At 43.5% G+C, this 17,330-nt stretch overlaps 1 protein-coding gene and 1 non-coding gene across 2 annotated transcripts in view; both read right to left on the reverse strand.

Annotated features, from left to right (window-relative positions):
- The window catches only part of PAMR1 (peptidase domain containing associated with muscle regeneration 1), an 80,192-nt gene that overhangs the window by 43,167 nt on the left and 19,695 nt on the right, over window positions 1–17,330 (reverse strand). The window contains exons 2-3 of the mRNA XM_052652729.1: window positions 13,072–13,248; window positions 4,850–4,978 (exon numbers count right to left, since the gene is read on the reverse strand). Coding sequence (XP_052508689.1) covers window positions 4,850–4,978; window positions 13,072–13,248 — 306 coding nt within the window. The remainder of the gene's footprint in view (window positions 1–4,849; window positions 4,979–13,071; window positions 13,249–17,330) is intronic.
- TRNAC-GCA (transfer RNA cysteine (anticodon GCA)) lies at window positions 9,789–9,860 on the reverse strand. Its single transcript has one exon. It is a non-coding gene; the product is annotated as a tRNA-Cys (tRNA).

Here is a 17,330-nt window from a genome sequence, read left to right on the forward strand (position 1 = left end):
TAAATCCTCTGATGGGGCACTGTTATTTCCCTCATTTTGTAAATGAGGAAGCTGAGATTTACAAAGATTGGGTAGCATTGCCAAAGTCACAGAAGGAGTCATGAAACAGATTAAAATCCAGGTCTTGCTGATTAAAAGCCTGGTTTCAAGCCCAGCTGTTAACCACCACATAATACCATCCGAAGACTTGATGCTTTTGAACTGTGGTGTTGGAGGAGACTCTTGAGAGTCCCTTGGACTGCAAGGAGACCCAACCAGTCCATTCTGAAGGAGATCAACCCTGGGATTTCTTTGGAAGGAATGATGCTAACAGTACTTTGGCCACCTCATGCGAAGAGTTGACTCATTGGAAAAGACTCTGATGCTGGGAGGGATTGGAGGCAGGAGGAGAAGGGGATGACAGAGGATGAGATGGCTGGATGGCATCACTGACTTGATGGACATGAGTCTGAGTGAACTCCAGGAGTTGGTGCTGGACAGGGAGGCCTGGCGTGCTGCGATTCATGGGGTCGCAAAGAGTCGGACACGACTGAGCAACTGAACTGCACTGAATACCATCCTCGATTTGTACCCAGGTGAGCACTGCTCCTTTCCTGGGGGCGTCAGGACACAAAAGCCCAGACTTCTGTGAGCCAGCTTTCAGTAACTCCACCCAGGCGACTCTATTCTTCCCCAGCAGTACAGCTCCAGAGATGAGTAAATCAGACTCCCAGCTTTGTGGGCCTTTTCTCTCCCTCCCCCTCCTTCCCTCCTTCCTTCTTTCTCCTTCTCTCTCTCTTTTGCTCCCTCCTTCTCTCCCTCTCTTTCTCCTTCTCTCTCTCTTTCTCATTGACTCTTAATCATTCCTGGACCAGCCAGCACAAATCGTGCTCCTCTCTGATATTCCAACCCCACATTTTGGTCACCACTGATGGCCCGTTCCTCTGCTCCTCTGTCTATCTACAATATGACTAAGGAAATGAAAAGTATTACAGGCCTACTAAACTCTCCCCATAAGCCCTCTCTCGTCTAGGTTGCTCTCCTAACCTTCCTACCTCCCCATGACCCTTCGGGGCCTGAAGTGTTGGCCTCACTTCGGTGCTACCTAGAAGCGTGACATCCGGGAGGCTCTCCGGCCCGCTCCTGCTCATCTCATTTAGTGGCTTAGGAACTTGGTCTGAAGGCCAAGTTAAATAAACTTCACTCTGGAAGACTGCAGAGTGGTTGCACTTAAGAACTCAACTTTCCAGTTTAAGAAGCTTTGAAAGGAAGCCTTGATTTTACCTTTAGAGATCAGTGCCTCTCATTGCCAGCGTCAGATCACAGTTCCTAAATATCATTCCCCACCAAAGGAACCAGGATTGGAGAAATGGCTGATTTCAGGACTTGTACATTTGAAACACTGAGGGGGTGGGGGCAGTGCCAAGAAGCAAGGAAGTGCTCACAGAACGATGCAGTAAACTCATCTTAAAGGGACTTTGGTGGCCAATTCTGGGACAATTTAAGCATCAAAAAGAGGACGACAGGATTAAGGGGGGAAAAATGAAAATTCATGTGCTCACTGTACAGAAGAGAGAGAAGACAAATGTGGGAAAATGATAATAAAGGGTGAATCCAGGTAAAGAATGAATGTAGTATTTTTTCAACTCTGTGTATTTAAAACTTATCAAAATAAAAACTTGAAGAAAAAAGGAATCACTCTTCTGAATATTCTGCGATTACTAAAGCAATCTTTCCTGGCCAGGAAAATGTGAAGAAAGTTTTCCCCTGGGCTCAGTGACCTCCAGCCCTTCTCCAGTTCTCTTGCTTAATGTAACTTGTCAATGGTTATTAATGAATCGATCACATAATGGATGTTAAGACCATAAAGAGTTGGATTAAAACCATCTGTGATGAGCATTGTCAAGGACAGTGAGCAAATAAAGGTGCTACCACGTCTGCTCAGTACTGAAAGGTCTATAATTAAAATATAAGCATGTGTGATCCTTTCTGGCATTTGCCTGGCACTCCTCCTTTCTTCTAAGGTTCTATATGGCACTCAGGAAAAAGTGCCCGGGTTCTACAACGGTGTTCAGCAAGAAGCCCTCCTCCTCCAGAATTAAACGATCTGAAAGGATCACTTGGGCGCCATCTACTGGGCAAATGCTTGCACTGCCACATGGCTCCAACATGCACAGACCACCCAGGGCAGGCAGTCAACAAATACTGAAATGAATTACTTCCGCCTGTGAATTCCCCTTACGTGTATTTAGTATGAGCTGTAGGTGATGAGAAACTAGTAACATCATATTGATGTCTTCTTATGGTCAAGTCCTGTTTCCACGAAGGTATTGTAAACTCACGAAGGGTTCCCTGATTCCCCTGGTGACCTGCCTAGTGATCCGTAAGAAATGTTCTCTTCGTGTATGTGGCTGTGACCAGGGAAACATACACTGCATGGAATGAGGCTTTCACCGTGGAACTGAACAAGCATAACTGAACCAACACAGAATGGAACAGGAGTATGATCATTGCTTTGTTTCATAGCATTGACCATATTCTTTTTGTCTCCTCTAAATTTCAGGTTCTAACATGGCAGTGACTACATCTGTCTTGCTCATCATTGCACATAGAAGCATTCTTTCAAGAAACATTTTCTGAATGGATTGTGGTTTGTTGTTCAGTTGCTAAGTTGTGTCCAACTCTTAGCAGCCCCATGAGCTACAGCACGCCAGGTTTCTCTGTCCTTCACTATTTTTGAATGGATGGGTAGATTTATTCATTACTTCTTTTTAATGAATGGGGGCATGCGTGCTCCACTTTGTCTGGCTAGTGGTGGTGACCCATTGCCCTGAGCCAATTCTGCTGTCTTTGAGAAAGTTTGATCCTATACATGGAAACCATCACCAATCCAGACCAAACAGACCTACACAGTTGGCTGTTGAGCTGAGGCTAAACGCAAGACTCAACCAACAGGTACTATTTGGAAAGATACATCGACAGGATTTCTTTGGGAAAATGCAGTCCTCTGTCTTTGACTTCCTGCATGCAAATATTCTTCTCCTTCTCTGCCCTGTCCTCTAAACAAACTCACTCACAGTGTTTAGAGTATTGTTCAGAAAATATTTGTATCCTTTCCTTTGAGACGGAATATACTCTCATACTTGACTGATCTGTGGCTCAGTCACGTGACTTCCTTAGAATACGAGTGAATGTGATGATACCAGAGGCCATGAATGTGGCCGTGTGTTTGGCTTGACTGCTTGTGCTTCTGTGACACACTCGAAGCAGATCACACCCCAAACTGCCTGCCGTGGTCTGAGCTCCAAACTCTAGAGTTCAACCCAGGCCAACCCAGCTGACACCAGTTAAACACCAGCCAACTCACAGACACATGACAGAGAAAAATACACATCTATCCTTTTGAGGTTGACTCTTATGCCGCAAAAACTGACTAATACATATGAATACTCTATCACCACCACCTGTGAAAGCTTTAACTTAGAAATTCTACTCTCTGACCACAATACCTCTTTCATCTCCATGTTCGTTGGCTTTTTTACCACTAAGCCTGCTTTTCCATCTCATCGACACCTCCAGTCTCTATTTTCTTTACCAGGTTCATTTTGGTTTTGTGTCCTGCCCACGCTGGACCCCTGGACAGTCGTGTCTCTGCCAACTCTTAGGTCAACCACATGACTGCTTTTATTCTACTCTGCTACCATGCTGCCGGTGAGCATCACCCACCTGTCCAGGCTGCATCACCTACACATTAGTTCTAGCTTCAACTGGGTCCTCGGCCATGCTTGGGCATGCTTTAACTTTTTGCTAGCTGGTGCATTTCCTCATTCACCAGGTGGCTCTCCCCAAATTTTGGTTCTCTCAAGCCTCAGCTTCCCTTCCACTCTGCTATCATTAGAGACTTCATATGCTACTTTGCAGAGAAAACAAAGCTATAGGACAAGTCCACCAGTAGGAGGTAGGTGAGACAAGGGGTCTGAAATCACACAGACCCCGAAATCCCACAGACTTAGGGGTCTTAGGTATTTTCCTTACCCTTTGCCCTAGACCCCTGCATTTTTGCTACATGTTTGATCAGGCAAGAAATACCAATAACACTCCATCCTCTATCTCTGTGGACTGGAAATATTGTTCGTAAGAGTAAAATTAATGAGAATCTAAAACCATCCTGATTGCTTCTAATTTAAATGGGGAACATGTAAAATAGGCTTAACAAAATAATAACAGTTTATACATTGCTCCAGATCCTGCCGCTCAGAGTGATATTCACCACTGGGTTGCTGCATGGGGGAATCTTAAGCTGAGAGACAGTTTAGATTTCCACTCCATTTTCAAAGGATTATTGACACAGAGGGGAGCACTAATAAAGATTAAGCAATCCTTGGAGATCAAGCAGAACCCAGAAAGAATCCCTTTCCTGGGACAAGTGGCATGCTTACAGGTTGATGTGGGTTCCAAGAGTTGAACTCAGGATTTAAGAAGTTTTCCAATAGGAATTCATATTTAAAATGCACTACAGACAACATTTTTGAAGCCTTATTCACTGCCTGCTGACCAATGACAGCATGCAGTTGCTTCTGGAATGGACACGAGGCATGCTTGTGTGCAGAATGCTTTGGCTTCATTCAGGAGAGAGGGGAGGATTTAAGAGGAGACAGAAACCTCCCATGGCCAATTCCAAACAGATGTCCACAATCCACACCCAGCAGAAGGAAACACATCTTTGTTTCTTATAGTCTTACCTAGAAAGCCTTCTGGCCACAAGCTTTCCAGAACTCAAAGAGTCCAACAAAAGAAGCCTTAGTCCACGGCAAGGTGAGACTTTAAAGGAGCCTGCGCTAGAGTCGGAGCTGGGTCAGGGATTACTCACGCATGCAGTCTCCTCCGTACCAGCCTGCACGGCACTCTGCACAGTAGATCCCCTTCACGTAGAAGTCGTCCAGGGTACCCCCCCAGGAGCCATTTCGGCACGTCTTGCAGTTTTCAAAGATGGTGCAACCTGAAACATTTCCAAGCAGAGAGTGTTCGATTAAGCACATGCGGGTTCTGATGGGTTGCATGAGAAACTGTGGACTTTGCCAGGATCTTGTCTCACCTGAGAGCATCTGGACTCAGAAAGGTGCCCTTAGGAAAAAATGCTCATCCCTAGGAAGATGCTAGAGTCACCAGCATTCAGACTGAGGAGTTTAGGGGATGGTCTGAACCATCTTCCGGGTTAGCGACTGATGGCTTGTTTTAAAACAATTTAGCTTCTGGTCATAATTATGAACTTCAATTTTCAATAAAATACAATGCTATTTAAACTTATTTTTAATCATTATGTTTTACAAAGCAAATAATATTGATGAAAATACCCCCAAATTTAAGACTGACAGCAAATGCTTATTATTACATTAAAACCAAATCTAAATTACATTGCTGTCTGTGCTAAAGGAGAAACCTCTTGCTGATTGTAAATTTTTCACATTTTTTTACAAGGATGCTTATCTCATGTGTCATCAGTAACCTGAAAAGTATTATGAGATATTACAAATATTTAGTAATAACCTTCCAGATTGATTGCACATTTTAGTTCTAATTCATATTTTTTTTTAAAGTCAACACTGAGATAATTCAGAGGCCATAAAATTCACTCTTTTAAAGTGTACAATTCACTGGGTTTTAGTATATTCACAGAGTTGGGTAACCATCACCACTATCTAAATTTAGGATATTTCATCACCTCCCCCCAGAAAGGACCCCATACTTATTAGCAGTCACCCCCTGACCCTGATCCTGACCCTGATCCCTGGCAACCAGTAATCTACCAGTCATTTCACATAAATGGAAATATGCCACACGCGGCCTTTCTTGTCTGGCTGTTTTCATTAGTGGCTGATGATTTAAGGTAAAATGAGACAACCTGTAGTAAAAGGCAGAATACATCAATATGGGGGGGGTTTCTCTTTATAAAAGTATCACATATTGATTGTGGAATATTAAGAAGATTCAAACAAGCAAAAAGAATTCAATTGAAAACACATAAAATTCCATTACCCGGAGAAAATCATCTGTAACACTCTCCCTCTGTATATACACAAACTTTTTTTTTTTTAATTAGGCTTATATTATACATTGCACATTCTGTTTTACTTTTTGATTTAATAAAAATAGTAAACATCTTCCCATTCCATTAAATATCCCTCTATGTCATATACTCCTATAGCCAGAGTGTGCTGCTGGAAACAGCCTTCAGTTCAGTTCAGTTCAGTCGCTCAGTCGTGTCCGACTCTTTGCAACCCCATGAATTGCAGCACGCCAGGCCTCCCTGTCCAACACCAAATCCCGGAGTTCACTCAGACTCGCATCTATCAAGTCAGTGATGCCATCCAGCCATCTCATCCTCTGTCGTCCCCTTCTCCTCCTGCCCCCAATCCCTCCCAGCATCAGAGTCTTTTCCAATGAGTCAACTCTTTGCATGAGGTGGCCAAAGTACTGGAGTTTCAGCTTTAGCATCATTCCTTCCAAAGAAATCCCAGGGCTGATCTTCAGAATGGACTGGTTGGATCTCCTTGCAGTCCAAGGGACTCTCAAGAGTCTTCTCCAACACCACAGTTCAAAAGCATCAATTCTTCGGTGCTCAGCCTTCTTCAAAGTCCAACTCTCACATCCATACATGACCACAGGAAAAACCATAGCCTTGACTAGACAGCCTTAGTGCCTATTAATGGGCTCACCTTGGAAGGTGTCAGGCTCCCCAGGATCAGAAGACCACACTGGAGTGGACTGAGCAGACCTCGATCAAGGGTTGTTTTTAAAACATGGCCTCCTGAGAGGTGGGGATATTGAGGAAAGGTAGAGATAATCCAAGCCCACTTATTAAAACAGAGCGCTAAGTTCTGGCTCCCCCATTCATTGTCCAGCTGTGGGTCCTTGAGCAAACTGCTTAAGTTCTCTGTGCCTCAACGTTCTCATCTGTAAACCTGGGGTTAAAAAATGTACTTACCTCATAAACTTGATTTAAAAATTAATCTCACACCTATAAAGGGCCTGGCACGTAGCAAGTACCCCACAAATATGAACTATTATTATTATTCTGCATTCCCGTACTTCCACTTACTGGGCTTATCCCCACCATAGCATTTGGCATGCTCAATTTTAACTGCCTATTATCTGTTTTCCTATATAAACTGAAGTCAAGAATTGCATCTTATTCAACACTATATCCCCCCACACTTAATATAGTATCTCGCATGTAGTTAGTTCCAGAATATTATATGAGATTTGAGTGAATGAATAAATGGAGAGGTGGACAGTTGGAGAGATGAATGAACTGCTAATCCAGGCTTCTGAACTGTTTGAGATAACCAGCATTTCCTTGAGCTAATAGCATACTTTTTTCTTCAGCTAAAATTAGGTTTTCATTGGCCCACAGTGCACATATTCAGTGTATACATGTGTGATGTCTGTAAGAGAGAGACTTGCAGCTCTCTCTGCATACCATTCTGACTTTGCGCCCTTCTTCCAGTGCTTGCTTCTTCCAACCAGAAAAGAATTGCTAATACGACTCATCAGAGTTCATATGGCCCACAATTGGGTCCCAGGGGGGAACTATGTGTCTTTTATAGGCCATCTTCACCCGTGTCTCACATTCCCATCTGATTCCCTCCCCGCTGTGCCACCTAAGAGGTCAATGGACTCCATCTGCCTTCGATGACCCTGACAACTCTCTCTCTCTCTCTCCAGGCCATTAGGGACAAGCCATTAAAAACCAGTTTGGTGATTAAAACGAACAAGGCTATGTTCAAAAGACACTAAGCAGCTCACAGAATTGCCCAAATGGTAAGAGAACCAAGGTCACAGCTAACAGCCTAGAAATGCACTAAAAGACACACCCAACTTGCTCCACTGAGGGCCCCGGTGCTGCTGGACGTCAGCACTACCATCCCCACCGCCGGGCCTCCCAGGTGGCACAGTTGTAAAGAATCTGCCTGCCAGTGCAGGAGATACCAGAGACGCAGGTTTGATCCCTGGGTCAGGAAGATCCCTTGGAAGAGGGACTGGCAACCCACTCCAGTATCCTTGCCTGGAAAATCCCCATGGACAGAGGACCTGGCAGGCTACAGTCCATGGGGTTGCAAAAAGTTGGACATGACTGAGCACACACACCCAGACGCCCCACCAGGGCCCTGGACATTGGTCCTCGTGCAATTACTGTCATCACAGGAGAAAGAATGGCTGCCCATCAGGATGACAGAAGTGATAGAAACTCTAAAACCAGGCAGAGATCCCGCTTCTCACCTTTGAGACTGACAACATTCCAAAATGACACATTCTGTTGTGAGACTTCAGGCAAAGAATATTCTCATGGATGGCTGCTGTGAACGCCAAATGCATGGAGAAGAATTTGGCAAAGGCTGGGAAAATGACATACGCACCTCCCTTTGACTCAGCGATCCTTCTTCCAGGAATCTATCCCAGAGATATGCTGCAAAAATACTAGCTAATATATGCCTGAGGCTATTCACTACAGTAGTATTTATAACAGCAAAAAGCTAGAAACAATCCAAATACTCATAAACTATGGTAATCCACAGTTTATGATGCACAATGCAGTTTCGTGCAACTGTAAAAAGAAGTGGGAAAAAATGGCTTTATACTGTCAGTGAGCAACCTCCAGCATATATTGTTAAGAGAGAAAAAAGCAAGGTGGTCAGCAGTGTTTATGGCATGCTGTCTTTCGTGCACGAAGGGGAAAGACACATAAATGCATACACAGATTTGCTTCTATTGTCAAATATAAGCCTACCTACATGTCAAGCAAGTAGGTTTCAAGTAAGTGGTATAATGCCATGGATAAGAGAACTACAATTGACTTTAAAACATAGTATTTTGACCCTATAACCTAATGAGATACATTCTAAGGTGAATAAAAACCATAAGCATCAGTGCTGTTATTACTAACACCCATAATGCTCTAGTGTGGCTTTTTATAAATTTAAGATAAAGCGAGTAAGTGATTGCTACTGCTGCTGCTGCTAAGTCGCTTCAGTCGTGTCCGACTCTGTGCGACCCCATAGACGGCAGCCCACCAGGCTCCCCCGTCCCTGAGATTCTCCAGGCAAGAACACTGGAGTGGGTTGCCATTTCCTTCTCCAATGCGTGAAAGTGAAAAGTGAAAGTGAAGTCGCTCAGTTGTGTCCGACCCTCAGCAACCCCATGGACTGCAGCCTTCCAGGCTCCTCCGTCCATGGGATTTTCCAGGCAAGAGTACTGGAGTGGGGTGCCATTGCCTTCTCCAAGTAAGTGATTGGTTTAGTATTATTAGGACACAGCATTTTCACCATGAAAGAAAAGACATACAAATACAAAATCCAAGAAGTTAATTAACAGCCTTGGAATGTTACATTTGAACTTGAGTAGCAGTGAAAATATTTTAAAAATGCACATTTCCCAGTTCTAGACACTTAAGAAAACAAACAAAATCCTGTAACAATGACAGTCCAACAGCAAGGAACACCTCAGGTGACCAGATCATGGTCTCAGACCAGAGTTCCTTGGAGAAATAGCTGATTCCAGATCTGGGGCAAAAAACAGATAAGAAGAAATCAAGAAGTCTTCAAAATCAGTGTGGTCATGCCAGAAGAACACAGACACAAAGGGGAACCCAGTATTATATGATGGGAAGTGAAGTGAAGTGAAGTGAAGTCGCTCAGTCGTGTCTGACTCTTCGCGACCCCGTGGACTGTAGCCCACCAGACTCCTCCGTCCATGGGACTCTCCAGGCAAGAATACTGGAGTGGGTTGCCATTTCCTTCTCCAGGGGAATCTTCCCAACCCAGGGGTCGAACCTGGGTCTCCTGCATTGCAGGCAGACGCTTTAACCTCTGAGCTACCAGGGAAGCCCTATTATATGATGGGATGTGTACATTAAAATAAATAATGACTGACATCGATTAAACCACATGAAGAGGAGCTAAAAAGCCTCTTGATGAAAGTGAAAGAGGAGAGCGACAAAGTTGGCTTAAAGCTCAACATTCAGAAAACGAAGATCATGGCATCCGGTCCCATCACTTCATGGCAAATAGATGGGGAAACAGTGGAAATGGTGTCCGACTTTATTTTTTTTTGGCTCCAAAATCACTGCAGATGGTGATTGCCGCCATGAGATTAAAAGACACTTACTCCTTGGAAGAAAAGTTGTGACCAACTTAGATAGTATATTCAAAAGCAGAGACATTACTTTGCCGACTAAGGTCCGTCTAGTCAAGGCTATGGTTTTTCCTGTGGTCATGTATGGATGTGAGATTTGGACTGTGAAGAAGGCTGAGCATTGAAGAATTGATGGTTTTGAACTGTGGTGTTGGAGAAGACTCTTGAGAGTCCCTTGGACTGCAAGGAGATCCAACCAGTCCATTCTGAAGGAGATCAGCCCTGGGATTTCTTTGGAAGGACTGATGCTAAAGCTGAAACTCCAGTACTTTGGTCATCTCATGAGAAGAGTTGACTCATTGGAAAAGACCCTGATGCTGGGAGGAATTGGGGGCAGGAGGAGAAGGGGACAACCGAGAATGAGATGGCTGGATGGCATCACGGAATCGATGGACGTGAATCTGAGTGAACTCCAGGAGATGGTGATGAACAGGGAGGCTTGGCGTGCTGCGATTCATGGGGTCGCAAAGAGTCGGACACGACTGAGCGACTGAACTGAACTGAACTGAGAACATCAATTCACTATTTTCAAAAATAAAAAAATTTTTTAAAGTCTTTCTCTAGCTCTTCCTTTCAGGGCACCCATATGGTTAGGTGGAACAGCTCTTCACTACTCAGTTGGGAAGACCCTTCCTAGCATCAGTCAAGGTGGGTGCCTCCTGTATTGATGTAATAAGTTGTTGGGTGCAGGTATGGCAGATGTTGATGGCCTTCTGTAAGATGCAATATGAAGCACACAACAATGCCTAAAGCGCCTCTCTACCATGCGGGAGACCCGGGTTCAATCCTTGGGTTGGGAAGATCCCTTGGAGAAGGAAATGGCAATCCACTCCAGTACTACTGCCTGGAAAATCCCATGGACAGAGGAGCCTGGTAGGCTACAGTCCATGGGGTCACAAAGAGTCGGACATGACTGAGTGACTTCACGTTCACATTCACGTTCACGTTTACTTACCCCATGACCTCATGCCATCTCATAAAGCCAAAGCCTGCCCCCCATCACCACTGCCACAAAAACAGTAATTGTCAGCCTTTTGAAAATATCAAAAGTTGTTCAGACTTCTGGACCTCTGCCAAGGACCCCTAGTCAGGACACCCTGACTTAGCTCTCAGATTTTCCTTAGAAAATCTAGAGGCACTGCTCAACTATTTCTCTGCAAACCCTCCTCACCATCAGGGAATTGGAACAGTGGGTTTCTTTTCTGGATCAAATGTGCAAGGGTCATGCTGCGGTCACTTCTATTTTAAAGCTCAGCATTACTCTCGTCCAAGAAGGAAAATGGTTTAGACGTAACACCTGTTTACTTGAGCCCTGTTTTCTCTCCCCTTCTATGATTTTCCTCAAAAGAAAATTCCTGGTAGTAATAAGCATCATTCTCTGCGTTTTTAATAGAAGGGGAGAGGCAGAAATGAGAGAAGTGCCCAAAGCCTATTTTTGACATCCTTTTATTCTTCAGTGTAAGGAAAGTGTATTTGAAATTCTCTACATCCTCTGTTTGATCAGGCCTAGAAGGGAAAAGGACTCACAGGCAGCAGATATGAAAGTACCAAGAAACCATTCAGTGAGTTGCTAATCACACTAGAAACATATTAAGAGTGAAACTCAGTGTCCACATGGCTCTCAGCAGACAGACACTTCAGCACAGGAAAATCACTGTCTCCTCTGAGGTGGGGGCCAGGGAAGCTGGGGTTTGGGGCAAGGCAAGTCTAGCTTGATGTAAAGGCAAAGGAATGGGCACCGTGACCTGGGAAGGCCCCATCTCATCCTAGGATGCTCTCATATCACTGGGAGGTGTGGTGGTGCATGCATGTTCAGTCGTGTCTGTTTCTTTGTGACCCCATGAACTGTAGCCCACCGAGCTCCTCTGTCCATGGGATTTTCCTGCAAGAATACATATTACTGGGACCAGTTCCCAAATGCCCAAGCATCTCCCCTGACTTCTGCTCTTCCCTTCCTTTCCAACCAACTCCAAACTGTCATCAACTGCACTCTCTAATTGCTCTCAGATCCCTCCACCTCTCCCCATCCACAGGGTTTCTCTTCATCAAGGTCTCCATTGTTCTTCCCCTACCGCTAATCATGCCCTTCCTCCAATCCTTTCTCCATATTGCGGCTGAAGAGAAAATCGGCTTTCACCTCTTTACTAAAAGATCTCTAAGTGTTACATAAAATATCTTCAGGATATAGCTTAAACATCATAGTACAGCCTGCAGAGCCCTTCAGTATCTCACGCCTGTTCTCTCCTTAATCTTTGTTTATCTCTTTCCAGGTTTCTCATCACACACACACACACACCCCTCCAGCCAGACTAAGCTATTTGCAGTTCCCTAGACTCTATGCTTTCTCTTGCCACGGAGCCTTAGCACGTGCTATTCTCTATGGCCTGACCTCTCTACTAGATTCCCTTCACACTCCTCAGTTTGCTGCTTCCATCTTCAGCACGCATATCACCTCTAATAACTCACCCAGCCCCGTCCCCACCCAGGCTCCCATGGAACCCGTGTTCTCTATCACAGCACCTCCCATGATACATTACAGCTACCTATTTACTCTTCCATCTCCCCAACCAGGCTGTAAGTTCTAGAAATGCCAGGAATGTCTCTTTTTCTAAAGCACTGTGTTCCTAGTACTTGCCATAGTACACAGGGGTTGTGCAGTCTGTTTGTTCAATGAATGAATAAGTAGATGAATCCACAGCTTTGTAAGTTTGGCACTGGAAAGGGCACTAACTCCTCCAATTCCTCTGCCTGTATTTAGAGTGGGCGGAGTTATGCCACTTTTAATCATTATGGCATCACAACCCCTGATGTCCACCTGTCAGAATTCAAAGGTTCTGCCTGCTTCCATCAGTGACCTCAGAAAACAAGAAGGCAATCCGAGGTCTCGCAGCGCACACTCACCTGGGTGAATCAGGCAGGAGTCACATTCATTCTCCTCGTTCCTGCAGCACGGGATGGTATAACCGACCACTTCCTTCTTTCCAGGGCACTCACATTTAATCTGATCGTATTCACAGCACTCCCGACACATGATATTCCACTCAGCTCCAGGGCAGGCTTCATTAATGACTGTGTACTCTGAAACAGAAAGCAGCAAGTGAGGATGGAGGGCTTGGCAGGAATAGGTAAGACCCAGAAGCACTCTACTGCCAAGAAGCACCTTGCCCTACAACCTGCCTGCAGGATGTTCAAATCCATCCAGTGGGGCACAGGTGAAATTAGTTATTTCAAATTTCAAAGGTGCTATTCAGTTTTATTCTTAATAAAAAAAAGAAATCATGTTTTATCAATATAGAATCTAAGTGGATTAACACACATACACATAAATAACAAAAAGCATATATTTCCTGAGTGTCTATGTTTATTTCTATTTTTGCTAGTGTATATCAGACCACTGCTTACAGCTACATGGGTTGTGCACTGCACAATCCCAAAAGGAACCATCCAACTGCACAACTGCACGGCACAGTCCAGGCATTTGGGCCATCAGAAAAGTCTGGTGACCACTCTCGAGGCTAGTTCTATCAAGTACAAGGCTGAATGCCAAGTAGAGACCATGTCATTTCCTCCAAACTTGGCTCCTGGATTTTGCAGCAAGCCATTTTTATGGTATCTTCAAAGCTAAAACGAGCAGAAAAGACAAAAAGTATCTTAATTAGTATGTTTGGGAGAATTGCAATGTTTTATAAGAGTGAATTCATTGGCAGAACTTCATTCAATCCCCCAATATAACTGAGTGTTCTTTCCCATGAGAAAATAGTACTCCTTTCTGGATAGAATTTCTCTCTTTTCTTCCTAAAATATATCTTAGGTGAATGAAAAGGAAAAATCATCTGGCAAAAACTATAAGAGTAATCAGTTGGAGGTTGCCCAGAGGAATCCAGGGTAAAAAACAAGACAGACCTCACTTTGATTTCCTCTTCCTCCTGCCCCAACTCTCTAGTCCTGAAAAATTTAGCACTAAGATGATTGAAGCAGAAATAGGTCAGATAGGAAAGGACCTGGTCTCTACTTGGCATTCAGCCTTGTACTTGATAGAACTAGCCTTGAGAGTGGTCACCAGACTTTTCTGATGGCCCAAATGCCTGGGCTGTGCTGTGCAGTTGTACAGTTGGATGGTTCCTTTGGGAATTGTGCAGTGCACAACCTGTGTAGCTGTAAGCAGTGGTCTAATATATGCTAGCAAAAATAGAAATAAACATAGACACTCAGGAAATGTATGCTTTTTGTATGCTTCCTCAAATAGCAGATATTTGAGGAAGAAAGCAAATCTGGCTTCCCTGTGAAGACTTCCCTAAAGACCCCAGGCCAGGATCTTCATCAAACTTTGTAGACCCATGTAAACCAACTCTAAAATCTATGGTGGCTTCTAACCTCTTAAATTTCATAGCTTAGTTTTCTGTTTTCCTTCCCTAAATTTGGAAGTCTGACAAAGAGTAGATCATTCTTAATTTGCCAAGTAGAGTCATATAGAAAAACTCTCACCATCTTCTCTCAGCCTCCAGTCATAAGAACATTCTAGCATCATAGAAAGGAACCACTTGCATGATAAGGGACAGTTTCTTAGAATGAATACATGCAGTTTTATGAAAAAAATCCCTCATTTCTTTTCCATAAACACTGGTAGGGCAGCAAAGATCCTCATACTGGCATTTGGGAACAACTGGCATCGATCACTATGATATTGTCACCACTGGAATTTTGTTTCCTGAACTATTCTGTGAGCTCCTCTAGGACAGACACTAAAACTTACTTAGCTGAGCTTCTCATGTTTCTGATTTTGGTGGGATGAAATGAATACCTTTTAAAATCTAGAAGAGAATTTAATGGTTAAAAGTGAAGGAAAGTAGAAGAAAACATAGAAGTAAGTCTCCACGATCCTTGACTTGGTATGATCTTGGATTCTTAGGCATGACACAAAAAACAACAAAAGATAAACAGATAAATTGGATTCATTGAAACTAAAAACTTTTGTGCAACAAAGTGCATTCTTAAGCAAGTGAAAGGACAACTTAAAAATGGGGGGAAATTTTGCAAATCTAATAAGGATTTCATATCCAAAATACACAAAAGACCCCTTCAACTCAACCACAAAAAACCAAACAACCCAATTTTAAAATGGGCAAATGACATGAATAGACATTTCTTCAAAGAAAATATACAAGTGGCCAAAAAACACATGAAAAGATGCTCAACACCACAAGTCATTAGGGAACTGAAAATCAAAGGCACAACAAGATAACATCTTACACATACTAGGATGGCTATAATTAAAAAAAGGAAAATAACAAGTGTTGACAAAGCTGTAAAGAAACTGGAATCCTCGAGTATTGCTCATGGGATTGTAAAATGGTGCAGCTTCTATGGAAACCAATTTGACAGCTCCTTCAAAAGCTAAACATTGAATTAACGTGCAGCTCAGTGATTCTACTCCTAGGTATATAATCAAAATTTATATACTCCAGGTATATAACCCCAAATCAAAATTAGAAACTGAAACGGATACTTGCAGCATTATTCACAATAGACAAAGGGTAGAAACAACCCAAGTGTCCACCAAGAGATGAGTGAATAAGCAGGCAGTGGAATATGTACACAATATTCTGAATGTGGAATATTGTTCAGCCATGAAAAGGAACAAGATGCTGAAACAAATAATGATATGGACCAACCTTGCAAACACACAAAGAGGCCAGACACAAAAGGGCAAATATTGCGCCACCAAATTGTATGCTTAAAATGGCTTATGTAGCAAATTTTGTGTTATTTTTATTATGCTTTTAATGCTAAAAAATAGTGAGAGAAATAAAAATGTTTAAAGGCTTAAGCACCGGAGTCAGACAGATCTGGGTTTGGAATCCCACCTCTGCTACTTACGGGGTGTATGATCTTGGCTAAGTTAGTTTACTGACTCAGTCTCAGTTTATCATCCAATGAAATGAATTCATTATATAAAACTCAGGAGCTAGCTGAAAGGACTAGATAAGACAATGTATATAAAGAGTTTACATAGTGCTTACTATATAATGAACATTCAATAGCTATCAGCTTAAGAAGAAAGATACTATAACTCCATATTTCTCAAGGATCTCATTTTTTGAATATACCACATATCAACTCCTTACATAAAATGTTTCTGTTGTTTCCATCTGCATTTGGAGCAAAACTTAAATGCTCTGGTATGGTTCCCAAGGCTTTTGAGAGCTGCTCTCTCCTGAGTCCTATAGCCCTTCCTTGGTGACTATTTTCCACCTTCTATTTCTCAAAGCCACAAAGGTCTTGCTCATCCCAGGGCCTTCACACTGGCTTTCCCCACTGCCTCTATCAAAGCACTGGGCTTCGGTGGAAATGACCCCTGTTGAGAACGGTCCTCACTGACTTTCTCTTCTGAAGTTTGTGCCTCTGCTCATCCTTCCATAGTATTCTCTACCAGAGCATCCCAGTTGCTTGCTTTCGCAGCCTTTACCACAATGTATAATCCCTTTCTGTGTTTCCACTGACTGGTATGTCATCTGTCTCCCTCACATGACCATAAGCTGGCAGGAACCTCACCTGATTTGTCCACCATAAATAGGGATGGGCCCGGCATGCAAGAGACACTGAATAAATCCCTGTTGAATGAATCAGCCTCCACTCTAGAGCTTCAACAGTTAAGAATTTTCATCCAGTGGGTCAGAGCGATGAGCCAGGAGAGCTTGTTCTGCTCAATAATTTGCTGATATCAAACAGGGGCAGTTTCCCTCCCATGATAAAGGGTGTAGAACAACTGGCCCAGGTTATCTAACTTGGGTCCCAATCCCTTGGCGCCAGCCCGTGCCTAGTCTAGCCATATGATTTCCCAACTCTCTGAACATCTGACATGCCTGTCGGGTGTGGTTCACGGCTTACCCCTCCCTTTGCTCATCTGAGGGCAAGTACTCCATCCTTCCAGGTTTTCTAAGAATTTACAAATAGTGATGACTCCTCGGGGACACTGACAGAATAAAACTTACTTGCAACTTTGGTAAGCCTTGTACTTTTATAAATGTGGAAAGCCAAGCAAGGTTTGCTCCACTGCAGTAGAGGGTGGAGCCTGTTTTTCCTAAAGCAGCAGGCTAGTCCAGCCATGGAATACTGCGGGCCTCCCTTTACCCAAGAAATTAATTCCCTAAAATGCCTTC

The sequence above is a fragment of the Budorcas taxicolor genome, chromosome 15 (genome assembly GCF_023091745.1).
Source record: "Budorcas taxicolor isolate Tak-1 chromosome 15, Takin1.1, whole genome shotgun sequence".
Classification (NCBI taxonomy): Eukaryota; Metazoa; Chordata; class Mammalia; order Artiodactyla; family Bovidae; genus Budorcas; species Budorcas taxicolor.